Genomic DNA, 27,284 nt, shown 5'->3' on the forward strand with positions numbered 1-27,284 from the left:
ACGCAGCTGCAGGGGCCCAAGCACTTGGGCCATTTTCTACTGCTTTCCCAGGCCATAGCAGAGAGCTGGATCAGAAGAGGAGCAACTGGGACTAGAACTGGCATCCATATGGGATGCCAGTGCCAAAGGTGGAGGGTTAACCTGTGCCACAGCACTGACCCCAGGATTACTTTAACAATTGTTTGAACAATTATTTCATCATTACAGTTAAGAAATATCCATTTAATTCCAATTTTCATAGCTTAATACAGAGAGTACATTGAGTCAATTGACCCAGCACTAAGTTAGGTTGGGGTTTCTGGTGTCCATTTCTGAGAAAATGCCAATTAACATTTACTGAGCTTTTCTTCTATACCAGGCACCAGGATAAGAGATTTATATGGATTATCTCATTTAATTCACAAACCTCAGAAGCAAAATGCTATCATTAGCTCCTATTTTAACTTGAAGAAAGTCAGTTCCAAGGTAGGAGTTGAGCCCAGAATATCTGGCATCAGCCTTGTATCTTAGTCCTCCTTATAGAACATTTCCTCATGGAAATTGGTTCAGCCACATTATGTCTTTACTTGATGAATGCTAACACGTTCAGGGTGGTTGTGGTATACCTACATAACTTGCTCAGAAGAGCGGTGAGGCCAGGGGTGAGAGAGGACGGATGGCAGGACATGAGGCCAGCATTAGCCGAGAAATACAAGGATAATCCCTAGATCTCATTTTGGTCAGTTCCTTCGCCATCTTTGTATACAATGCCATGGATAAGCTTTGAAACCCCAATCTCCTTTCCTTAGGATTAACAGAAGTAAGGACATTTGAAATTTTTTTTTTTTTTTTTTGACAGGCAGAGTTAGACAGTGAAAGAGAAAGAGACAGAGAGAAAGGTCTTCCTTTCCATTGGCTCACCCCGCAAATGGTCTCTATGGCCGGTCCGCTGCGCCAATCCAAAGCCAGGAACCAGGTGCTTCCTCCCAGTCTCCCATGCGGGTGCAGGGCCCAAGCACTTGGGCCATCCTCCACTGCCTTCCTGGGCCACAGCAGAGAGCTGGACAGGAAGAGGAGCGATCGAGACAGAATCCAACGCCCCGACCGGGACTAGAACCCGGGATGCTGGCGCCGCAGGCGGAGGATTAGCCAAGTGAGCCGTGGCGCTGGCCAGGACTTTTGAATTTTTAGAGAATAGTAGGAAAAATGAAGCATGGGGTCAGACTTCTCCTGAATCTCAGTTGGTTAAATATGATCCCATTCTGGAAGCTTTCTTACCTTCATCGAGGATATTTTCTCCATCTGTATCACCCAGTTCATCTCTTTCTGCCTTTGACCTCTCAGAAAACTCCTTCTTATTGTTTAAGATTCAACTTCAGGATCGTACCCTCCAAATATTCATCCCTAAAACATGTATTTATTCTACAGGCCCTTCTGTTACCCTATACTCATAGCATCATAATTGTCCTGTTGATAGACTTAGTATATATGAGAAAGTGGCAAATAGATATTTGATAATGAGTGAATGCATTCTGACATTGGCCAGGTGTGTTTGGTTCAGTTATGCCCAGAGACTCCCAGCTGACACTAGTCACTTGTTTGCAGTACAGGACCTGCCCACCTTCACAACTAGGAATGGAACTCTGCTTAACAGAGATGTAAACCCTGAAGGGACAGCAGAGATAAGCTAGTCCAACCTCTTCTTACACAGGAAAAGGAACAGCACTCAGGTGGGTTCAAGAGCTTTCTCCAAGGTCTCCCACTTGTTCAGGAGCAGAACTGGGAATGGGACCTGAAGTCTCTGATGGCTAAGCCAGAGGTCTTTGCCACTTTTCAGAGTTCTCCTCCAAGGTAGGATTCTTGGTAGCCCTGAGAGCACAGTGTTTTCTCCCCAGTGGACACTTAAGATATCCTCAAATAAGAAATTAAATCTTACGAACAAAGAGTGAATTCAGTTCCCCACGTATTGTTGGAAACAACTGAGAACCCCTATTCACTCATAGTGCTCAACCACCACTCCTGAAACATGTTGCAAAATTCAATTATTCCAGAGAATTATTTTTTCTCAAATAATTTTTCACATAAAAAAACCCACATTTAAAAAACATTAGAGACAGCTTCTTTACTCCAAATGGGCAGTCAAGGACATCAACCATAAGGAAAATTCTCATTTCAGGCAGAATGTTGATGTCCAAGAAATCTATTCAAAGGGATGAAGTGGCCATTCTTTCCTTTCATACAATACACTCACAGCTCACAAGTATTTTGTTGATAGAAATGTTCACAAGCAATGACAGCCATACAGCCAGAAACCACTAAAATGTAGCATAAGATCCACCAGTCTCCAAGAAATGAAAACATTGCTTTAGCGGGCAGAAGCAGGTCTACTACGGTTGGCACAACAGTTTGATAGAGACAGTGCTGGTGCATTGGAAAAAACAAGAGCTATGGAAACATAAAGATCTGCTCAAGTCCAGTTTCTCTGAGTATTAACCCTGTGACCTTTGACAGCAGATTAAGTTCTTTTAGCCCCACTCATCCATTGCAGGATAATTTAATGAGTATATAGTTGGTATAGACTCTATTCTAAATACCAGGTTAACTGCAGTGAGGAAAAGAATAACAAATAAATGGAAACTGTTCTCATCAAGCCTATATTCTCATCAGCTGCAATGGCTGGGGCAGGGCCAGACTGAAGCCAGGAGCCCAGAACTCAATCTGGACCTCCCATGTTCGAGATAGAGATCTAAATGTTTGAGCCATCACCTACCACCTCGCATGTTGCATATCAGCAGGAAACTAGAATTGGGAACAGAGAACCCAAGCAGCATCTTAACCACTGTGCCAAACACCCAGCTCCATGCTCACATGTTCACAGTGGGAGACGAACAATGCACACACAAAAAATAGGAAAATAGAAAATGGGGGCCAGTGTTTGGGGATCTGAATCAGTGGGTAGAAGAACTTTCTGTTTCTTTCTGCCTTTCTATTGAAATAAAACTAAGCATTTTTTAAAAAGAAATGCACTTTTTGTTATTTGGTGATAAGTATTATGGGGAAAGTACAGCTGGAAGAGGAATTGTTTGGAGGAGAACAATTTTAAATCCGGTGGTCAGGGATGGTGTCACTGAGAAACTGGCACTGGAAAAGTGAAAGGTAAGAAATGAATCAGGTAGGTACTTGGAGACTCAGCGCTGTAGGCCCAGAGAAAGGCAAACTCAGCGGCCCTGAAATGGGTTCCCTGGTGTGTCCATAGACCAGTACAAGTCTGTGTTTTTAGGGCAGTGGTAATGATGGTGAGAGTGATAGAAGATGAGTGTCAAAAGGTGAAAGAAGGGGGCAGGCAGGGAGCCGGCCTTATAGGGGTTTGTAAATCATTATAAGGACATTGACCTTTGTGTGAGTGGGGGGAGGGGCTTCAGAGGAACTTTGTGCACAAGAGTGTCATGGTCCGAATCCATGTTTTAAAAAAGCAGTGTTGAGAACAGATTGCAAGAGAGAAGGGGTGAAAGAAAGCCTAACAGTCAAGAAACCATTGAAATGGTCTGTGCAAGACCTGATGATGGCTTGGAACAGGTGGGTAACTGTGGAGAAAGTGAGAAGTGTCCAAATTCTGGATATATGTACAGGTAGTGCTCAGGATTTGTGACGCACTGAATGTGGAATGTAGGGGAAACATGGATCAATAATAGTTTCAAAGCCTTTGACCTGAGTGATTAAAAAGACAGAACTTTCATTAACTGATGAAGAAAACTTGAGGAAACTTTTTAGTTCAGACAAATGGGTGTTTGGCCTTGGATCTCTGAAGTTTGAGATACCTAGTAAACATTTAAAGAAGGTAGTCACTAAAGGATTGGGTCCATGTTGTAGGTAGCAGGTGTAGACCATAGGTTTAAATCCACCGCGATACTTTATAAAAGCTGTGGGAGAGAATGAGATTACTACAAGGAGAGAGCCCTTACATGCTAGACATTAAGAGGTAGGTAATAAAATAAAAATACTCACACAGTGCATCATAGGTTCCAGCTCTGTCTTCTAAGTGCTTTCATATACTATCTCATTTTTTTGAAAGATTTATTTATTTGAAAGTCAGAGTTAAAGAGAGAGATCCGTCTTCCATCCGCTAGTTCACTCCCCAGTTGGCCACAATGGCTGGAGCTGCGCTGATCTGAAGACAGGAGCTTCTTCCAGGTCTCCCACGCGGGTGAAGGGGCCCAAGGACTTGGGCCATCCTCCACTGCTTTCCCAGGCCACAGCAGAGAGCTGGCTTGGAAGTGGAGCAGCCAGGACTCGAACGGGCACCCATATGGGATGCTGGCTCTGCAGGTGGCGGCTTCAACCTGCTACATCACAGCACTGGCCCCTACATAAACTATCTCATTTATCTTCATAACAACCCATAAAGGTTAGAACTATCATTACCTTTGTTGTAAAGATGAGGAAACTAGGGGATAAGAGTTAAGTAACTTTGGCCGGCACCGCAGCTCACTTGGCTAATCCTCCACCTGCAGCGCCGGTACCCTGGGTTCTAGTCCCAGTCGGGGCGCCGGATTCTGTCCCGGTTGCTCCTCTTCCAGGCCAGCTCTCTGCTGTAGCCCAGGAAGGCAGTGGAGGATGGCCCAAGTCCTTGGGCCCTACACCCACATGGGAGACCAGGAGGAAGCACCTAGCTCCTGGCTTCAGATGGCCGCAACATGCTGGCCGTAGCTGCCACTTGGGGGGTGAACCAACAGAAAGGAAGACCTTTCTGTGTCTAACTCTGCCTGTCAAAAAAACTTCCCCAAAATTGTACCCTATCGAACTATATAGCTAATCTTCTAATCTGAGCCTTCTGGCTTCTAGCTTTTTAATTCCACTTTTTGGTGACTAGAAGGGAAGTGCTGTGTATTGGGCAGACTCAGAAGGGACAGGCAGTGAGGCAGTAAGAAAACCAAGGCAGCGTGGAGTCCTGGGAGCCAACAAATAAAGTATTTCAAGCGGGAAGAGAGTGATCACCTGTGTCAAATGATACTCATCAAAAAAGGAGGACTACTGGTAACAATATGGAGGGCATCAGTGACTTTGAAAAAAGCAGTTTGCTTGACAGGTGACAATAAGAGTTGGATTGGAGTGAGTTCAAGAGAAAAGGAGAGGGGTGTGGGTGTTTGGCATAGCTCTTAAAGCTGCCAGTTGGAATGGTGGCATCCTATAGCAGGATGCCTGGCTTCATGTTCTGGCTCCAGTTTTAATTCGAGCTTCCAGGTGAGAAGTCGGAGGTGGAGGATCACAAGTAGTTGGGTCCCTGCCACACACGTGGAAGACCTGAATTGCTTTCCTGCCACCAGCTTTGGCCCCAGCCCAGCCTCCTCAACCACTGTGTCATCAGTGAGGTCTAGCTTTTGAGAGGATTGTTTACAGATGGGAGAACATATAAATAGGTCACAACTGGAGATGAATGGATCAACTGAACGCTTCTTTTAAAGATAGCATAAAGCTGCTCAGAATGACCCAGGAGACAAAGAAACCTGATGGTGAAGGAACAACATAGACATATAGCTGCACTGATGTCTGGGTAATTGACCTGGCCTTAGATGAGACAATGGAAAACTCATCCACAGTAATGTGAGAGAAGCAGAGTCAATAGGCATGTTTTTTTTTTTTTAAGATTGATTTATATATTTTGAAAGTCAGACTTACAGATGGAGAGAGATCTTCCATCTGCTGCTTCACTCTTGGGCCATCTCCCTCTGCTTTTCCCAGGCCATTAGCAAGAAGTTACACTGGAAGTGGAGCAGCCAGGACATCAGCTGGTGCCCACATGGAATTCTGGCTTCACAGGTGGCGGCTTTACCCTCGATGCCACAGTGCTGGCCTCATGCTGGTGGTTTTGTCAGTGTAGAACTTTGTAAATATTCTGACTACTTAAATTCCTGTGCCTTAACCTCCTCACCCATAAATTGGGGCTTATATTATCTGTCCCTGAGATAACATAAAAGATGTTGGTGTGATCCTGGTACAAGCTGTAAACTCAAGTTATGGGAGTTTCTTTACCTGCCTCCTAATTAGTGATTATCACAAATTTCCAACATTTACTGAGCCCTTATAATGTAGCAGTGTGTTGATACCTGGTATACATTCCCCAGAAATGTTACATGCATGTTTTGTGCTGTCTTATTGATGCTGTTTTGGCTCTTGGAAGGAACTGGTGTGTGATTTGGTTGGCTGATTACTTTGTTCCTTCTCCAGTCGTCCTTTCAGATCTTACGGTCCCTTCACAGACACAATATCCCTTCATGTGAGCAGCCTCTCTGATCGAGGTTTTCAACATTTCTCGATTCACACTGAATCACTGAGACAGCAAGGTCTGTGATACGCAAGCATTTTTTCCATCTTTCAGGCTTGGTGGGGTGAGATATAGAAATTGACAACTGTACAAACCATTTGCTAACCTTGGGTCTAGTTTATGTTAACACCATTGAAACTACCCTAGCATGGTAGGAATCCCCCAAAATAGCAACTGGTATATGTCCAAAGGCTAAGACACGGCAGAAGCTTTCCTCTGCTTTGGACTGATGGAAGATAGTAAGAGAGTCGGGAATGGCCTGCCCTGGAGCATCAGTGTTCTCAATTAGGAAAAGAGAAGTTAGTGTGAGTGCCTCAGACGTCTATGCAGCCTTTAACATTCTGATTCTTATCACTCAGACACACTCTCCTGTACTTTTCGGAATGAATACAGATTTCTCTACTGAGAGTCCCCTTGTCAAAATGTTGGGAGAAACCCCAGTCCTCCTACATGAAGAGCTGCAGTGAAAGTAGATTTCTGTTCCATCCTTCCAGGTCTCTATGAGAAAGCATCAGAATTCAGCGCCTTCTCATTGCTGAGTGATTTTGATCAATCTCTGCCTCAGTTTCCCATATCTGAGAGATAGATATCACCAGATTCTGAGGTGCTTGAGACCTAGAATTTAGGACTGTTCTAAATGTACCATAATCTGTTTCCCCAAGGAGAGTGACAGGGGCCACTGGGATGGTCCTAATATCTCAAAAAAAAAAAAAAAAGCCATGGGTTCTGTGACAGGTGAGGAGTCCCCAAAGGGAACAAACATCGCTGCAAAGCAGGGCATCTCTGTAGCTAGTTTGGGATGCCCACCAGGTAGTGGGTATTGACGGGAGTAGTTTACCCAGGCCATCTCACTTGTTTGAAGCTCTCCTAGGGGGTCAGTGTTATTGCACCTAGTAGGCAGGTGAAGAAAACGGCTCAGAGAGGAGAAGGACTTTGCCAAAATTCACACAGCTAGTAAGTGATGGAGCTACGTCTACTTAAATTTATATAAGCCCTATTCTATCTATTTTATCTAATATTTTATCTAATGATCTTGCCTCCTTACTGATTTCAACCCTGTTGAACTTGTCTGGGGTTACAGGATTCTTCTGTGGCACTGTGCTTTATGATGCCCATTAACTTGACCTGGAGTCTTAGTTGAAGCTGTAAGTTCATAAATTATGTCGTTTCAACTTGGTTAGGCTCCCTGTGCCAACAGGAGACAGATGATCTACGGCTTTGTGTGGTATCACTGTAAGCTAATGTGTTACTTCATAGCCTTGGGTTGCCATCCCCTGGAGTGTTTTGATGCGATCAGTTGTCAGATTCAGGTTTGTTTCTCTCCCCAGAAGCCCAGCCAGTGGAAGATGACAGCCCCAAAGCCCTTCCTGTGTTAGGGGAGCTATCAAACTCAGAGAGTGACATAAACGCGTCGGTGTTCATCTGGGGAGCCTCAAACAAAGCAGCCCAGAGGAAAACCATCTCTGCCGATGAAGGCTTGTTTCACTTGCAACAGGAAAAGCCGCATCAGCGCCCAGAGCCCGTGCGCAGGCTGGGCAGAGGCAAAGGGAGGCTGAGGCTGCCGCATGTGAGTAGCATTTGATGAATTCTCTGCAGCGGGGGAACAGGATGCTGGGGAGGGGGCTTGGCCGTGAGGTGGGTGCGCGACTTCGTTCAGGGGCTTTTCACGCGACCAAGCGACCGGGGAGGGGGGTTGGGGTGGGAGTGGTGATTTAAGCAATTAACAAGTGCATTTGGAATCTGCTCTCCTCTCCCAGAGGAGGTGCAGGAGTGTGCCCACACGCACTTGCATTTTCTTCACTGATGGTAAAAAATGTCAACAGCAGGTGCGAAATGTTTTCTTTTTCTTTTCTTCCACATCCTTGATCGAGGGTTTTATGGCATAAAGACATCTCAACCCTTTCGGAGCAGAAGGGCTCCCCAGAGGGTCCCTTTGCCAAGTTTCTTTTGCAGATGTTTGGCTCTCTGTTCCTTCTCAGTGGGGCTACTGCTTTCTCCTGGAGGGCTGTTTACATCCCACCAGTTGCGAAGGAGTGATGGTGACTTTTGTATCAGCTGGAGTTGTCTGAAGTAAACAGCACCAAATCCAGCATGATTTAACCTCTCAGTTATAACTAGTAAAACAATTCAGTGTGCACAGCTGAGGCGTGGAAAAGCGTTGGGGTTGCATTTTATCCATACTCAGCCCAGGGCAAATAAGCAAAGTTTCTCAGCTTCAAACTTGGGGAAAGTTGTGTGTATGTGTGAGAGCTTTGTAATCAAGCTTTGGAATTTGCTATCTGTAAACAATGGCTCAATTGAAGTTGAAAGGGGACAGGAGGAAATGATTTTGTGCTACAGCACTGTGGGACCAGCAGAAGATTGTCTTAGTTCAGTGAGCTGATATGTGCCTTTGGGTAGTGGTTGTTACTGATGCTAAATAATGTGCTAGCAAAGGTGTACCTGGTCATGCCCTTGATTGCATTCTGGGTATCCAAAGGCATGGCTGCCCCCGTGCTTCTTTGATATCAAGGCTTTGATATTAATGGGCATGTCGCACTGAAGTTTCAGATGCTTGGGCATCTAAGTGAATGCTAGCTTATTTTCTCGAGGAGGAGGGATAAAGGAGAAGGAGGGAGAAAGGGGAGGGGGCGTTCTTCAGAGGCGGCTTCAAGCAGCTGTGCATGAGAGTGGAAGAGTCTGGGGCACTTCAGCTGGGAGTTGGCTGGGAGGAGAGCAGTCAGCCGGATGCCTTTATGCAGGAGGGTCAGGGTCCCAGCTCCCAAGTTGCTATGGGTTGTGCAATGAAATATGAACCAGGGGATGGGAACTGGAGAGAGGAAAGAATCCTCTGTCTTCTACAAGGACTCCTTTCACTGATGCAGCTCCCTCCACTCTTTCTCAGATACACTGGGGTAAAGAGATAAGGCTACTCGAAGCTGGGGATGAGTGGCAGCAGGAGGGTGCAGGTGGCCGGCCAGGTGGAAAGACTTCAGTATTTAGGGCCATCGCATGATCAGGATGCATCCATGGCAGACGCATTGAGAAGACCTAACTTAAGCAACCCAGGGAAAGCTAAAGAAATGGGGCAAGATGAGTAACCCGAGGCTTGTGCTTTGTTCTTGTTTATTTGTGCCATTATGAGGAAGAATGTATTGCGGAAACATTTCAAGGTGTTTTGTAAAATACCTTCTCCTAATCTCATCCTCTTCACACCTCTTATTTTTCCTCTGCTCTCACTATTTTTCCATGTAAGCCTTTTTGACACAATGGTAACCATAGCCTAGAAAAAAACTCATTTGTACTGCTATTTTCTCTTCAAATTATTTTGTAATACTTTACCATATTCCAGTAGGACTTTCACTTAATGCTGTTAATTGTGGCAGGATTAAATGGATTAATCCCTTAAATGGCTATGCCATGATTTGTTCAGCCAGTGGTGATATTTAAATTGCTTCTATTTTTTTTCATAATTGTATTCTTCTATGGATATTTCTGGGACCAAAGTGCTTTTTCCTTTTAGAAAAATTTTTTTGAAGTAGATGAATTTTCTATGCTGGTACTACTGAGGTAAAAAATGTAAATGTTTTGTAGCTTTCTTGAGTGGTCTCACAACATATTTCCATTATCCTAAACCATTAGTAGTATGGGCCAGCTCACTTTATCCAGCAACTCTATGAATATTAAATTCTTTTTTCTTTCTTAATTGGGAGCCATGAAAAGGTACTGCATTTGAGTCCCGGTGAGCCACGCAGTGTCATCTTGCCTGGGACAAGCCTGCAGCTGCTCGGGTTCCTTGCTGTGGCAGGCACCTGTGTGCGCATCCAGGCTCGGCAGCCTGCCCTGTCCGTTTCTCTAAGGAGTGAAGAAGGGGAGGCTGGAAGCACTGAGCCCTGTACCAGGGCACTGAGAGGGATGAGCGGGGGTTGCAGCAGGGGCAGCCAGGCTGGGATTCTGAGCCCTGGAGCTCAATTCCAGTGGATTCTTTGGTCCAGTGGATTCAGTGGGAGTTTCTCCCCTCCCCTGAGAGCCAGCATTGAGGTCAGCCCACTTCTTGGACAAGATTTGCAGCCGAGGGATACTGGTGAGAGAACTGAAGTCCTTGGGAAGGTGAGGGGTAGCAAAGCCTAGAAGGGGAGAGAGGAGCATGCTTTATGGTTTTCACTGGCCTGCATCCTTTTCCCAAATGCACGTGGTTTAATATTGGAGGCCAGACCGGGGCTGGGGGGTTCTGAATGCAACTCCAGCCAAATAAGAGCTGTAGCGTACTTGTTTTCCAGTTCCTACCTCCTGTAAGGACCATTTTATCAACAATTTGCGCCTACTTTTATTTCCTCCTCCCTTGTGTCTCATCAACTTGGAGATTAATCTGTGTTTTCCTGACCTCCTGTGTGGCTCACTATAAATTGCTTCAGTGCTAATCTCTTTTGTTCATTCAATAATTATTTGTGCAAAGGCCAAGGGTGCCCAGTGGGAGCTACACAGCCGCTCAGCATGTACTTACCCACCCTGACCTACACACGTGGGAGGTAGTAGTGTCTTGGGAGCAAACTTTTCCTACCAGAGATAAGCGGATTTTTATAAGTGTGTGTTCCTTCAGCTTTATTGACCTTTTCAGTCTTTAAGGGCTTATTCTAGGAAGCACAGCTTCCCCTAACAGTGGCTACTGAGACCCAGACCTCAATCTGAGTCTGAAGCCGTGTGAGGGTAGAGGGGCAGTGGCTTCAGAAGGAAAGGGGGCCTGGCTGGTCCTTCAGAGGAAGGGAGGACCCAGAGAAATGGCCTGCTCATGCCTCTTCAGAAAGAAGAGGGCTATGTCCCCCAAGGGAGGGCAGCAGGCCTTTAAATATGGCACACGCATGTGAGCAAGATGTTGGGAAGAACGCCATGTGCTGACACTCCCCGGCCTTTATTGTAATATTGGTTGAAATTCAAGATTTCCTGTCCTGCAATGTTCTGCTCTGGAAGGGCTCTCCCCCCTCCCCCCTCCCTCTCTATTCACCCTGGCATCTCCATCAGTAAACACAGGTTCCCTCACCTGGGGTTGTTAAAATGCGGCCCAACTTACAAGTGTCCCACCTGCAGTATTTCCTTTTTTTTTTTTATTTTTTAATTTTTTTTATTTTTTGACAGGCAGAGTGGACAGTGAGAGAGAGAGACAGAGAGAAAGGTCTTCCTTTGCCGTTGGTTCACCCTCCAATGGCCACCGCGGCCAGCGCGCTGCGGCCGGTGCACCGCGCTGATCCGATGGCAGGAGCCAGGAGCCAGGTGCTTTTCCTGGTCTCCCATGGGGTGCAGGGCCCAAGCACCTGGGCCATCCTCCACTGCACTCCCTGGCCACAGCAGAGAGCTGGCCTGGAAGAGGGGCAACGGGGACAGAATCCGGCGCCCCAACCGGGACTAGAACCCGGTGTGCCGGCGCCGCTAGGCGGAGGATTAGCCTAGTGAGCCGCGGCGCCGGCTGGTTTGTTCTATTCTTATTCCCCTTTCACAGGCTGAGAGACTGAGTGACAAAGAGGTTATACTGACCAGATGAGGTCTTGGGTCATTTTGTAGGGGTGAGTTTCGGGCAGGACAGCAATTTGGGCCCAAGTAGTCTGGCTCACTCCAGCGCCTGTGTTCTTGACTGTCAGCTTGTTTAATATGTGCTGAGGGAGTGATTGAAACTCTAAAGGCATGTTGAAATGTGACTCTACAGCTAAAACAGGGTAGTAGTAACCACATTGCTGGCGACACTTAATAGTGACAAACACTGTTTACTACACACCAGACACTCTGCAGAAGCTTTGAACATGTGTTCCAATGTAATACTTACAAGACTTGTAAGAAGGCCATTGCCCTTATCTCCATTTCACCAGTGAAAGAACTCGGGCTCTGTGGCCGGCACGGTGGAGCAGTGGGTTAACACCCTGGCCTAAAGTGCCGGCATTCCATATGGGCACCGGTTCAAGACCTGGCAGCTCCACTTCCTGTCCAGCTCTCTGCTATGGCCCAGGAAAGCAGTAGAAGATGGCCCAAGTCCTTGGGCCCCTGAACCCATGTGAGAGACCCAGAGGAAGTTCCTGGCTTTGGATTAGCACAGCTCCGGCCATTGTGGCCATCTAGGGAGTGAACCATCGGATGGAAGACCTCTCTCTCTGTCTCTACCTCTCTGCCTCTCCTCTCTGTGTAACTAACTGACTTTCAAATAAATATTAAAAAAAAAAAAAAGAACTCAGGCTCTTCAGTCTCTGAGAGGCTATGCAACCTGCTTCAGGTCCCAGAGCTAGTGAATCTGACCAGTGTGTCACCTGTGACCCCAACTCACCAGTGTGCCAACAGGTTAGTGCTGCAACAACGGCCAGAGCACTGACAAACAAGAACTCATTTGGCATCACAGAGCTGGGCTCAAAGGCCTCTTCTGATCTCGGTTCACTTGGGGTCCTGAGTATCATTGAGATGACCCTCCCATGGAGCTGCACAAAGACCAGGCCGCAGCCCATTCCTAGGAATGCGTCAAAGGCACATGCCTAAAGGAACAAGGCTCTGAAAGCCTGTTACCATCAGGCAACCAGCACCCACATGTGGCTCTTGGTTCCTTGAAATGCATTTAATCCAAACTGAGTTGTACTGTAAGTATGAAAATACACACAGATTCCAGGAGCTCCCTATGGAATAAAAACATAAATTGTCTCAATAGTTTTGTCTTGATTATATATTGAAACAATGTTTTAGATACAATGGGGGTAAATATACTACTTCACATTTAAAGAAAATTATAGGTAAATACAGAAAACATGAAATGTAACAATCATTTTTAGGTGTACAATTCAGTGGTGTTAAGTGCAACTTCATTGTTATACAACCAATCTCCGGAACTCTTTTTTTCTCTTGCAAAGCTGGAATTCTATATCCTTTAAACAACTCCCTGCTCCCCTCAGTCCCTGGCAACCATTATTCTGTCTCTGAATTTTCTTTCTAGGTACCGCCTAGGAATGAAATCATGAAGTATTTGCCTTTTGGTCACTGGCTTATTTTGCTTAGCATAATGTCATCAAAGGTCATCTATGTTGTAACATGTGTCAGAGTTTCCTTCCTTTATAAGATTGAGTAATATTCCATTGTATGTATGTTGTATTTATCCATCCCTTCATGGACAATTGGGTTGTTTCCCATATTTTTTTCTTTTTATAATGTGGCTACCACGATATGTAAAACTGTTTATGAACCTGAAATTTATGAGATACACTGGATCTCAGTGGGACGGTGCTGTTCTGGACGTTTCTCTCGGCCTCATACCCAGTCCTTCTCGACCCCATGTACCAAGTTGACTACCCTTCACTAGTCTTCTCCCTCCCCTGAGACCTGAGTCAAATACCTGATCAAGTACTCCCTTTTACAAGGATCAACAAAGGTTGGCACATTTAGCTGAGTTTTCTGAAACTGAACGAAACAGTGATATTTCTCAAGCAAAATATTCCATTTTTCCACAAAATATGAGAAGGCCCAAAAAACTGGGAAGAAAAGCTTTGAAGTGATTTTTTTTTAAGTCAACAGCTTTTCTCAGTTCACAGTAAGTGAATTTTATTAACCACCAAGCAGAAAAGAGTGCAAAACCAATAAAAACAAATTCAGAGCAGAGGTCTACACTAGCTTCTCATGTCTAAAATATGTTTTCTCCTGGAAAGTTTTGGGGATCTGGAGATTCATGGCATTGTTACGCCATCTGTGTCCTTGGAATTTCTCATCACTTACAGGACAAAACCCCAAAGCCTTAGCATGGCATCCAAGGTTTTTCCACTTTGATGTCACCTTTACTGCCATTCCCTGTAGGCTCCTTGATATAAAGATAGGTCTTACTTAATTGCCCCCAATGTAGTGTGTTTTCAGGCATCCCAGCCTTGACATTGCTCTTACCTCAGCCTAGGAGATCCTACCCCACATCTGTGTACCTGGTGAAACCTTGCTCATTCTTTGGGACACATGTGTGAGGCATCCCTTGACCCAGTATCCATCAGGGGTCCAGCAGGAGACACATGTCCACTCCAGTGAGCCATTAAGCAGGGTGGAATGATAACCCTGTCCACACCTATGTCAATTGTGCTAAGGAAAATCAGGATGGGATGGTGAAGCAGTCAAAAGCTGCTGCTAGAGCAGCATGAGGACATAGCTCTTGGGACAGAGAGATGGTGGTCTCTCGAGACCCTGCCAGCCTGCAGTATGACAGGCAGGGAGCTCGCTCTCCTCTACTTTCTCATACCCTGCAATTGTCTCCCATTGATTGGAGCCACTGGGTAGCTCGAAGGCATGAGCATCCATGTGATGAAGGATGTTGAGGTCCCCACCCTGAGCACAGAGCACTGCACTGGTGGAAAAGAATGGAAGGTAGATGCAGGGGAGCAAGCAGAGACCTGTATCCTGAGCCCATACCCTCTCCAGAAGTGTTCCTTTCCCCCAACTCCTTGGCAGTGCTATTTAAACTGCAGGATAATCCTGAAGCACATTATTATATTCCTATTATTCAATGAAATGCCTTTTTTCCAACTGCACATGAGAAAATGAGGTCTTTGAAGGCCATGCTTCGTCCTCTTCCCCATACATATATTTTTTAACAATAGACCAGATACTTGGTAGAGAGTAGGTATCAAAGAAATCAGGAGTGAATGAGTGTGTTCCTGTATCACACATTTTTTTCTAAAACCCTCTTTATGTCTGATGATCTGTAGTGATTCAAGAATTTGATTTTAATTTTTTTAATTTTAATTTTTAATTAAATTTTTTCTTAATTTTTTTCTTAATATAAAGAGAACAGATCTCATGTATTCATAGGTACAGTTCGACAAAGATAACCATTCTTCCCTCCCTCTGCTGTCCCTCCCCGAACTCCCTCCCCCCTTTTCTTTTCATTAATTTAATCCTACATGTCTAGTTCATTAAGAAATAGATATGTAGGATTAATATCCTCCTTCTCTGAGTCTCAGCTAGGAAGCTAAAATGATTCAAATAAAGATTCTTAGTGCACCACCAATTACAGTATAATGAGAGACTAAGTCATGAAGAATTGAGGAATTTGAACTTAAGTGGTAGCAACCAGAAGAAAGTTAGACCAACCATGAAAATAAGTGCTTGTGCAGGTGCCCAGGAGAAGTCAAGCAGTTATCTGAATGAAAATCTGGCGGCATGAGGTGTGTAAGTGTGTGTGTGTGACACATCATGTGCCTTTTCTTCATGGATTCTTCAATAGGGTTCCTTATATTTATGTACATGGTTTAAAGGAACATACTAGAAATTCTAATGCTCTGATTCTAAGGTAACTGAGATGTAGAGTCAGGGGCATGGTGAGAAGTGCCAGCGAGGACAATGGAAAGTGAAGGCTGAAAGGAGACTGAGAACGGACATTCAAGGCTGTGTTTGACGTAGCCATGGTTGTTCCAGGGACAAGGGTTTCCTCTGCCAATTGGGCTGGCTTCCTGACCAGACCCATGAACAAGGACACAGCTCTGAAGTGTGTCTGTGTCTTAGCTTTGCTCACTCCACTGGGCCAATTTGTGATCTGGAGTTTGGAGGTTGTATTTCGTGTGCCAGGGCTGCTATAACAAATTACCACAAACTGGGTAGAGCTTAAAAAACAGAAGTTTATTCTCTTGCAACTCTGGATGACTGAATCCTGAAGGGAAGGCATTGGCAGGACCACCCTTCCCGTGGGGGAGAGCCCTTCCTTGCCTCTCTGGCTTCTGGTGGCTCAGGCGTTCCTGGGCTGCATGACTCTAGGCCTTCTCTCCATGTCTTCTCTGTGTCTGTGTACCTCAAACACCCCTCTCCTTTCTCTTTGAGGACACCAGTCCTTGTATTCAGAGCCTACACTGAGTCCACAATGATTTCATTTAGAGATCCTTTATTTTATCTGCAAAGAAGACCCTATTTCTAAATAAGGTCATATCCACAACCACCAGGGATTTAAAAATGGCCATGTTATTTGGGGGCCGTTATTGAATCCACAACTGTGGTTCTATTTGTCTGCCTCCATTCCTAAGCCAAACCTTCACCTGAGTCCACATCCTCCTTCTGTCTTCCTAAATCTCAAATCTTGTTCCGTTACAATTATTTCTGTTTTCTCAACAATTTTGACTTCATACTTTCCTTCAGCCCGCAAATATTCTTAACCTTAAACCAAGAAGCTTCTCTCTGACTTCGTATTCTAAACAGAAACCCGTTTCTGACACCACCACTCCTTTAAAAGTTTCTCCATCCACTACTCCGAGGGAGGACCCCTTCCATCCTTCACTGCCTACCCAATTCTAGCACTGATTTGTTGTGCTCATTGCAAAGACTGCCTTTTGATGATACCAGGAAGGATCTGCTTTCATAAGCCCCTAAACTTTGCTTCTCTTTGGGCCTTCTGATTCTCTTTGCAATGCCTAATTCTCTTGGCCACTTTTTCCTGCTCAAAGTTTCTCTCTTACCATTGGGTTCAAGGTAGAACTTGTAGAGAGCCTCCAGCTGGACGAAGCACTTGCAACTGCATTCTGCCCAACTGCTAGTGGGTCATTTCCCAGACTGAGTGTGTACTGTACGCTTTCCCTTCCATGTCACGTGGATTGGCCTTTTTTTTTTTTTAAAAGATTTATTTATTTACTTGAAAGTCAGAGTTACAGAGAGAGAAGGGTAGACAGAGAGAGGTTTTCCATCTGCTGGTTCACTCCCCAGTTAGCTGCAATAGCTGGAATTACACTGATCCGAAGCCAGACCCAGCTTCTTCTGGGTCTCCCATGTGGGTGCAGGGGCCTAAGGACTTGGACCATCTTCCACTGCTTTCCCAGGCCATAGCAAAGAGCTATATTGGAAGAGGAGCAGCTGGGACTCAAACTGGCACTCATATAGGATGCCAGCGCTCCAGGTGGCGGCTTTATCTACTACGGCACAGCGCCGGCCCCATGGGTTGACTTTTCATTGAACTCTATCTACAACAAAGTTAACATTTCCAGCCACTTATAAAGTGGTCAAGAGGTGGCTTCTTATTTTTTAAGGTTAATAATTTACTGAATGACAAAGTCAAAAAGAGAGAGTTCGCATCTATTAGTTCACTCCTCAAATGCCTGAAATGGCTATGGTTGAGCCAGAGCCAAAGCCAGAAGCAGGAATGCTATCTATGTCTTCCACATTGGTGGCAAGAAGTCAATTGGTTGATGCCTACCAAGGTATGCATTAGGGGGAAGCTGGAGTTAGTAGTTAAACTAGGAATCAAACCCAGATATTCTGATGTGGGACTTTTAGGCACCTTAACTATTAGGTTAAATGTTTTATCCAGCTTCTAAATTAAAATAAAAGGGTATTTATCACAGCAAAAACACTATAGCCATCCCCCAATGTAACTTTGCACCTGTTTAATGGGTTTGAGCCATCCTAGTCCTACCTGGTTGTCACCTGGCCTTGGGAAGGCAACCACAACAAGGGCATGTGCCATTGCTCAGACGTCTACTAATAAACGAGCTTAAACTCTGACTATGTAGAATTCTGCCACCTTCTTTTCATGGCAGGGTTTTGTGGTTTCTGCATAAGAAGGGGCCTACCATTCATAGTGGCCCCCAGCCATTTATTAATTGGCCAGCCTGCGTGTGTGTTGCTGTGGACTTTCAGACACTAGCTAAAGAAGCCTAGTTTGTGAATTCCACTATTGTTCAAACTCCAGACAGAAGCAGTGTCTGTGATAGCTGCTCCCTTGCAATCTTAGTTTTGGTCATTATTTTTTTGGAAAAACATCCATTTATTGTGTTTTGCAAAGCCATTGGAATAAGTCTGTATGTAATTTTCTGCTATGAAATTTTAACTCTATATTGATGTGTATTTTTGTTTCTAATACTTCTCACTTGTGTTCTCTCTCTTTTTATTTTTTAATCTTTTCGATGTATTTGTGGTTTACTAATTAGTTTTATAACTGTTTCATTGATCTCATTTTTAAACTTTTATTGATTTATAGTGTATCTACAAAAAGGTGCTCACAGTACAGCTCAGTGGATTTTCACAAGGTAAACACATTTGCATAACCAACAGTAGGTCAAGAAACAAAATACTACCAGCACAGCATCCGCAAAAGTCCTTGTCATGAGTGAGTCCAACCAACTACCCCCAAAGGGAGCATTTTACTCCCTTTAAAAACAACTGTGGATCAATTTTGTTTTTCTACTGTATACATGACACACTTGTATATATGAAATATGTGCACGCTTTTGTCTGGATTTATCCATCCTTACAGAAGATTCCTCATCTGTAACCTGCTTTAAATGTTGTCAGGTTTGGAGAAAAAGAACATAAGTCACTGGCATGGAGTCTGGCCCATAGCATATGTGTGTAAGCAGCACATGAAAAGAAGCTGTTATCTGCAGATAGGTGAAGTGGGTCTGGGAAGAGGAATTGAGGAATGCATCCAGTGGACCAAGTCCCCAAAGGTGTCCTGGTCAGGACCAAGACTAGAAGACTCAAGTTAGACAGCAAGACTTTGGTACATCCTTTCCAGTGTCTGCTGAGATGATAAATAACAGGTTTTATTATTTCCCTAAAATTCTAACATTTTATTAAGAAAATTTCTGGGGCTGGCACTGTGGCACAGCTGGTTAAACTGCCTTCTGCTGTACTAGCATCCCATATGGATACTGGTTTGAGTCCTCGTTGTTCCACTTCTGATGCAACTCCCTGCTAATATGCTTGGAAAAGCAGTAGAAGATGGCCCAGTTGTTTGGGCCCCTGCACCTATGTGGGAGATCTGGAAGATGCTTCTGGCTCCTGGCATCAGCCTGGCCCAGCCCTGGCTGTTGTGGACATTTGGGGAGTGAACCAATGGATGGAAGATCTTTTTCTCTTTGTCTTTCTGTCTGCTGTCTGTCTCTGTCTCTGTTTCTCTCTCTCTCTCTTCTCTCTCTCTCTCTCTCACTGTGTGTGTGCATATGTATATGTATATGTGTCCCTCTCTCGCTGTAACTCTTTCAAATACATCTTTGAAAAAATTTCAAAATGCACAAAGCATGAACTTGTATAGCATATACCCAAGCACCCACCATCTGGATTCTATAGTTAACATTTTACTCTGTGCTTTATCACATCTGTGTCTGTCCATTCACTCAACCATCTTTATTTGTCATGCATTTCAGAGAGTAGCAGACACTCATGGCAGGATTGCTTAAAAATCAAGATGTAATTCACATAACATAAAAGTACCTATTTTAAAGCTCAGTGGCATCTGGAACATCCATGATGTTGAACAACCACTGCCTCCATCCAGATCTAAAACATTTTCATCACTCCAAACTAAAGCCCCTTTCTTACTAAGAAGTTACTCCTAATTCTCCCTTCTCCCAGCCCCTGGTGACCACCAGTTTGATTTCTCTTTCTGTGGTTTCCTTTTCCAGATAGTCCGTGTTAATAGAGTCATACCATACCTAATCTATTATGTCTGGCTTTCACTCAGTATAGTGTTGGCACGATCCATCCACTTTGTAGTGTATATCAGTACTTCATTTCTTTTATGGCTGAATGATTTGCCATTGTGTGGGGGCATTATACACCACAATTCCTGTATCTCTCTTCTGTTGACTTGCATTTGGGTTGCTTTCGCTTTTTGGCTGTTGTGGTTTTGAGTATTTGTGTACAAAGATTTTTTTAAGAACCAACCAATCTCATTTGTTTCAGTTCATTTGGGTATATCCCTAGAATTACTGGGTCATAAGACCATTCTATGTTAAATTTTTTTGAGGAACTGCCAAACTGTTTTCATGCAAGTTTTGTTTTTAAACCTTGGGAATCCCTTGCTCAATATGGGCATTCCTGTCATAAGATGAGCTGCAGCTCCATGACTTAGCCCCCAGATGAATGATCCTGATTAGCCTCCTTTTTAGATAAAAAATGCAGATTTTAGTGGCACATGAGGGGAGGGGTCAATTAGACAGGCTGCAGTTTCCTGGTGCCTCCTGGAGATGGGTCCTCTCATCTGGCCTTGGAGGAGCCCATGGATAATCCACTGAGAGGCAGTCAGCTCAGTTAATGGTTCCTGTTGCAGGATCAGTGAGTCTCCATTCCAGGAAATTGCCACGTGGAATAAGACCCTATGATACTGAACGTGCCAGATGGCCAAAGTAGCACCAGGCCCTGCATGGCTTCGAGGAGCTAAGCATAGCAGGCTTGAATTGGAGAGAGGAATTTGCCAAAGGGACACATGGGGGTGGCAACCTCTGGAACAGGCACTGACAGCTGGCTGGGGATTCCAGAGGGCTGCCCTACTCTGCTAGCCTGAGAAAACAGGAGAAATTCCAACTAATGCATGATAGCATCTGTGCCTGAGTAGCATTTGTTTTTAAACTATGGATTTAATTGATGTTCCATTGGCTCCTATTTCTTCTCTTCCCAAGAAAAGTGGAATCTTTGAAATTCCCATGAAAGCATGGTCAATTGCCATTTCTGTTCCAACTTCAAGACAGAATCACCCCTAAAAATGAAAACAAATCTGTTATTGGCAAAGCAGACTCGAGTGTGGCTTTTGGAGAGTCGGGAAAAGGAAGCAACAATGCGTTAGAGTGGAGCTAGGAAGGTAATGGGGGCTGATTCCAAGCATGCCTATAACCCATCACATTGTGCGCAGTGTGGATTCTTATGCACATGTAGTCCACAACAACCTTGTCAGCTAAGCAGAGAAGGTCCTGGGAGATGTTGATTTTTGTAGATAAAGAGGTTCAGATTAAAAGGGTTTGGAGCTTATTCAAGGCCTTAAAATTAGCAGGAAATAGATTCAGAGCTCAAACTTAGTAATATTTCTACTATGTGAGAAAGAGATAATGATGATCTATAGCATTTGGAGAAATAAGACTTCGGAGTAGCATAGAACCCAGAATTGAGCCATTTGAATTCTGACTTAACCACTGACAAACCACAGCATGTCACTTAACTCTGCAGCTTCATTTTTCTTCGCTGTACAGTGGAACTAATGAAACAACTCATAAGATTAGCAGACATGGGCCGGTGCCACAGCTCACTTGGCTAATCCTCCGCCTGCGGCACCAGAACCCGGGTTCTAGTCCTGGTCGAGGCGCTGGAATTCTGTCCCGGTTGCTCTTCTTCCAGTCCAGCTCTCTGCTGTGGCCCGGGAGTGCAGTGGAGGATGGCCCAAGTGCTTGGGCCCTGCACATGCATGGGAGACCAGGAGAAGCACCTGGCTCCTGGCTTCAGATCAGCGCATCGTGCCGGCCATAGCGGCCATTTGGGGGGTGAACCAACAGAAGGAAGACCTTTCTCTCTGTCTCTCTCGCTCTCTACCTCTGCCTATCAAAAAAAAAAAAAAAAAGATTAACAGACATATAGAATGAACCAATGTATATGAAAAACTTTGCAGAAAAACAATTGCAGGTGGTCAAAAAAATTGGAGTTTCCAATTCTGCACTAGAGCATGCTAGCAGATTCTTATAAGGCTGTTCTTTTTACTTATTCAATTATTACTCTTTTATTCTCTGAAGGGTTCTAAGTTGCACATCCTGCCCATCCTTCAGCCCTCAATCATAGCTCTTCCAAATGAGAGACTATTATTCCTGGTGTTACAAGAGTTGGGGAGGATTGAGATGAGGGGGCACTTTGCAGTCAGATGGTAAGAAAAATCAATGGCCCTTCCTTTATTGGGATAAACATTCATTTATATATACAGCTGTCAGCGAGCAAAACCTGATCAAAGGCCCATTAGTCACCAGGCTGGCTTTGCCAAAGGCCACTTAGTTAAGGCTGTAGATTTCACATGAAAGGGAGGAGGGACTGGAACGTTGTGGCCTGGTACACTGTGCATTAGCGATTATTTTGCTCCTAGTTCTGCAATCTTTCTATAATAGAGGTTAACCTTGATCCTGAAGGCCAACAGTGCCAAGCATCAATGACAGGAGGGGCTAAATTGCGGCTTTTAATCTCCTTGTCAAATTTCTGAATTGGGAAAACTTGAGAATGAAGCTAACAGAAGTGTCTGACATTTCACAGAAAATGCTGGTCCTGCAGGACAGGATAAACATTTTGGACCATTTTAGGGCAAAACATAGGTGATCGCCCTGGCAGATCCACCTACCTCTGCAGCAGAGCTGGAATATGTCAGACCCTGGGGGGTCATTCAATCTGGTCCTCTGTAAGGTCAGTTCTCTGGACTGATGTTCCAGCGGCACTGATTGTCTAATAGGGAGTTCTCATCCGTGACAATCGTAGTATTAATGGAAATATTTGGATCATTATACTCAGACCAGTGTGAGCCACAAATTAATAAGCATTTACTGAACACCCACAGAGCACCAGGTGCTGCTGCTACAATGGGGCCTGGTATTAAAGTGCACACAGAAATAAATTCATTAATTTTTCACATTTTGTAAGCACATTGGCATTGTGTAAGATTTCAGCACATTTGCATAATCTGCATACTGAATGAATAAATTGACAATGCATTATGGAATTGCCTTCAGTAGGTGCTGAAGATATCCTTGCCATTGTTGTTATAATTGCCCTCATTTACTGAGCACCAACCAGTAAGGTACTCCATGGAGAAAGCAGAGAACAGTGGTTGAGATCACCAACTCTGACCTACTTTGTGCATTTGAATCCTGATTCTGCTACTTATTAAACTGTGTGCTCTTCAAATGTAACTTGATTTCTCAATGCTTCAGTTTCTCCATCTGTAGAATGGGGATAGCAATGATATCTGCTTTGTGATATTGTTATAAAGACTAAATAATATACAATTTGTGATTGGCACAGTATTTGACACTGTAATAATTTATATAATTATAGTGATTATTGTCAATAGGTAATTAGTGAGAGGGCAAGCAAAAATAGAAAAACTAAAACTTCTTGAGTAAACATTATCAGGTAGCATTTCTCTTCTGTTTATAACTAACTTTCTATTCTACAAATAAGAACTTCTTTGGTCCCAAGGGAGAGATCTGATTTCTGGGGTACTACTAGGGTCAATAAAAACAAAATTAAATTTGTTAAAATTCTGATTATTGTTATCAGTCTCCCCCGCCCCCTTCTCTCCCTCTCCTCCTCTGTCTCCATGGCAGTAATACATTGATTTCACACTGATGAAGAACAACAACAAGATGATATACTCATCCAAGCATACCAAATTTTGTCAACAGTTTTTTGCTTGATGCAGGCAGATATTGGAGACAGAGTGACATTTGTTTTATGCTGGCCTTGGTGCTGAATTGGGAAGGTGAGTCATCTTCATCTAGAACAAGTATAGGTGTCCACAATCTATTGGCAAACCATTGAGTTTGCCAATTTTGCATATTGTGGGTAATGCTAACTCTTGAATCGGCCTCTGGTGTCCTCTCCTCTTGAAAGTATAAAGGGATAAAGAGCCTGGAGTTGGAGGGTTGAGGCTCTTCATGAACAAAATGTACTCTATCATCAGGGGAAAATGTATCTACAACCTGTGGATCTGTCCCAAACCTTTCTCCCACATAAGTGACCCTGCTCTTGTCTGTTCCAGCCCTGTTATGTGTTTACCTGTATGTGGTATTGGGCCTTCCTGGTACTTTTTGGACTGACCTTCTCACTCTTTTTGTTTTAACGTTTGATTTATTTTGTGCATTTTCTTTAAACTTTCTTCTCCCCTTCTCTGGCTAACTTTGACATTGACAAGTAACTTGAATGCTAATCTCCCTTCTGTGTGTGTGTCTCCCCTGTTCCTAGGGTTGTTAAGCCCTTCTGTGTGTCCAGCTCTATTCTTAGAACTTTATGTTAATGCACCCATTTAGTCTTCCTAAGCCCTTTATGATAGGCACTTTTGTGATTGTTCCCCATTGTAACCTGTGGAACAACTGAGGACAAGAAGGCTTAGGGAAATTCTGAAGGTTGCCTCCAAAGTATGTATCCTTAACCACTATGCTCTCTGTCCTGCGTGCATTTGTGTGTGTGTATGTGTGGTCCATAAACACATAATAAGTGTAAGGATGTGTGTTGGAAAAATACACACAATACGGTGTATTTCTATAGGGTGCCACCCAATTCCCCCTTGATGAACAAGTCACATGTTCACCACATACTCAGAATTTTAGCTACTGAAAGCTTGTAGCTGAGGCTAGCAACTGCCAAAATGATTTGCCTCCTCCATGTGCATATCCCTTCTCCTTGCAATTCGGGGACCACTAACTTTGCATGAATGGTAGAAGGGGGCTGATATTCAAATGCATGACCCCCTTGTCTCCTTTTAGGATAATTGTGAGGCTTCATCTCTGCTCTACATCATAGTTCAGCTTTTCCCTCTGCCTGGGTCTGCTGCCTAAGAACATTCCTTAGCAATAGTTGTGCATGCTGATCTTAACCTCAGAGTCCATTCTCAGTAGTTACAAGATGGAGCACTGAGGGGAGAAGTGTGAGGGTGACTTACATTAGATACATGTCCCTATTTCATGGAAATTTTGCCCAATAAACATGCATCACATATTTATTTCCAAAGAGCCAATACAAAGCATAAAATATAAAATGAAGTATTATTATTATTTTATCATCTACATTAAACGAAATTGAGATCTTGACATTGTGCTGGAATTTTTAAAAAAGATTTATTTATTTGAAAGAGTTACACAAAGAGAGAAGGAGAGGCAGAGAGAGATAGAGAGAGAGGTTTTCCATCCAATGGTTCCCCCCCGCCCCGCCCCCAATTGGCCTCAATGGCTGGAGCTGAGCGGATCCAGAGCCAGGAGCCCAAGGATCTGGGCCATCCTCCACTGCTTTCCCAGGCCACAGCAGAGAGCTGGATCAGAAGTGGAGCAGCCGCGACCTGAACTGGCATCCATGTGGGATGCTGGCACTGCAGGTGGCGGTTTTACCCACTACGCTAAAGCACCGGCCCCTGTGCTGAAGTTTTGTGTCTCAGAAAGGAAATGGCCTGCCTCTTGTTTGCTTCCCTGTGTTCTCACTGGGAAAATAAAAGCCTTTTCACTGTACTCAAGTTTTCTCCCTCTCTTGATATAGCTACAAGAAAATTATTTTCCTCTTGTTTCTACAAATTTTGCCTGGAAGATTCGATATTTTTGAGTTTCCATGGGTTCTGTTGTCAGAAGGTAAAGAAGCCTGAGGTATTGTCTCTCAAATCCCTGCCACGAAGAGCGGGAGGCACTGAGCCTTGTCAGAGTTCTGAATTTATTGTGCAAAAGCAAAACAAGAGAGTTGTGTATTTAGGTCACTGACAGAGGAAGAATTGCTGATGGAATGGAGAATGGCAGGTTTAATATTTGGAACAGAAACACATAAATATTATTTGAAAAGTCAGTGTCCAGTTTGCTCATGTATTCCCCATTCATTCATTCATCAAAAGAATATTGAGCACCTATTCCCAGCCAAGTCTCTGCTCTCAGGAGGTTTATCGGCTGATGAAATGACACAGGGACTTACTGGTTGGTGAGTTACTTCGTGGTTGTCAGCAAGGTGCCCTCCATTGAACTTGGTCTGCAGAAGGCAGCCAGCCATCATACATCCCAGAGAGCTGTCTGGAGTGTAAGTAAATCTGAGAGAGTCCAGCCTATAGAGAAAGCTACTAGAGAATTTTCTTTCCTGGGTAATTGCAGAGATTTTATATTCTATTGTGTGGGACAGATATAATGATTTTGTATAAAAATTAGAAATTGGCTACATTGTGATGACTGCTAAGCTAAAGAAAAGAGAACTTTGCTCTTGAAGAATATTTTGCTGCATAAAGAGTTTCTAAACTGACAATTGGAGGACTGAAACCACATATACAAATGGGAATCATAGGAAAGCCAAGTAGGTACTCAGGGACTAGGTAAAGAACAAAGTGAATGGATGATGTTCACAGTGCCTACAATGTATAAGGCACTCAGTGAAGTTCCTTAGATCGTAACGGAGACAGTGAAACCTATACACTAGGTAACTTCCTCTCACTACATTGGCCCTCCCATGTATTTTGAGCACATACTCTGTCAGCCAAGGACACATGTTTTATAATTCAGAACAGAAGTAGTGTCCACACTTCCCTCCTGCTATTCTGGCATAACCAAATATTTGAGAGAGGGGGATAGAGAGAGAAAGAGAATATTTAATGTAAATCATACTGGCTCTTCAAATGATTCTTCTGACTGGGAGTCTGTTCTTGGAATAATAGAAGCATTATGTCAATGCAATGATGACTGAGATATTTTTAGATGTGCATATTCTAACTTTGAGCAGAGTGTGAAAGTGGAGCTGTCCAGGACTAGGAAGAAACAGACATCCAGAGAGCAGGAACTTCTGGCATTGCTGGGACTCAGAGCAGTGCCTTGCCTAAGGAAAATCCAAGAGAGTGTTTCAAATTCAAATTTGTTAGAGATTAGATAATGATAATTAGATAAATGACTTGTGGAAGTCACTTTTGCAGGCTTAAATGTAGTTAGATATGAACACAATTTGCCTGTTTTTGAACTTATCTCAAGACCATAGAAATGGCATATTTGTGTGAAGCCTACTAAATCCATACCAGTTGCCAGAAAGAAGGGGATTCACATTCACACATCCTTGGATAGGTGACATGAAGGAGAAGAGTTGGCTGATGGGGCCAGTGGCAAGCCTGAGAGCCTGTGCTCCAGCGAAGGGATAGCCAAGCACCAAACTCATGCCTATTCTTTATCCAAGTGGGAATTATACTGTGTAGACTCAGAGCCTATACAGTTTTAAGAGGAGCAGGAGATGTTAACTTTTATGGAAATCTCTCAATTTAGAAAAAAATTAGGCACCAGCTAAATACATATTTTGGTTAGATTTCACCAGTAGGAGGTGGCAGAAGGCACCACAGTCAATGGTGGAAATGGAATCCAAGAAGATGCATGGCCATTGGATGTTGCCATGGCAACCAAATACAATTCCAGAAGCTGCCACTTAAGGAGTATAACTTTCTTTCTTCCTTTCCTTTCTCTCTTTTGTAAGATTTGCATTTACAGCAAAACCAAGAACAGTATCATGTGAACAAAGACCAGATTTTACCTCTAAGACATGTTTGGTTTTTCTCTCAACTAGC

General features: G+C 43.9%; 1 protein-coding gene across 1 annotated transcript in view; it reads left to right on the forward strand.

Moving 5' to 3' along the window:
* The window catches only part of ANKFN1 (ankyrin repeat and fibronectin type III domain containing 1), a 522,795-nt gene that overhangs the window by 59,676 nt on the left and 435,835 nt on the right, over nt 1-27,284 (forward strand). Inside the window, exon 2 of the mRNA XM_051825489.2 lies at nt 7,630-7,868. Within this exon, the coding sequence (XP_051681449.2) occupies nt 7,630-7,868 (239 nt within the window). The remainder of the gene's footprint in view (nt 1-7,629; nt 7,869-27,284) is intronic.

The sequence above is a fragment of the Oryctolagus cuniculus genome, chromosome 17, assembly GCF_964237555.1.
Source record: "Oryctolagus cuniculus chromosome 17, mOryCun1.1, whole genome shotgun sequence".
NCBI classification, from domain to species: domain Eukaryota; kingdom Metazoa; phylum Chordata; class Mammalia; order Lagomorpha; family Leporidae; genus Oryctolagus; species Oryctolagus cuniculus.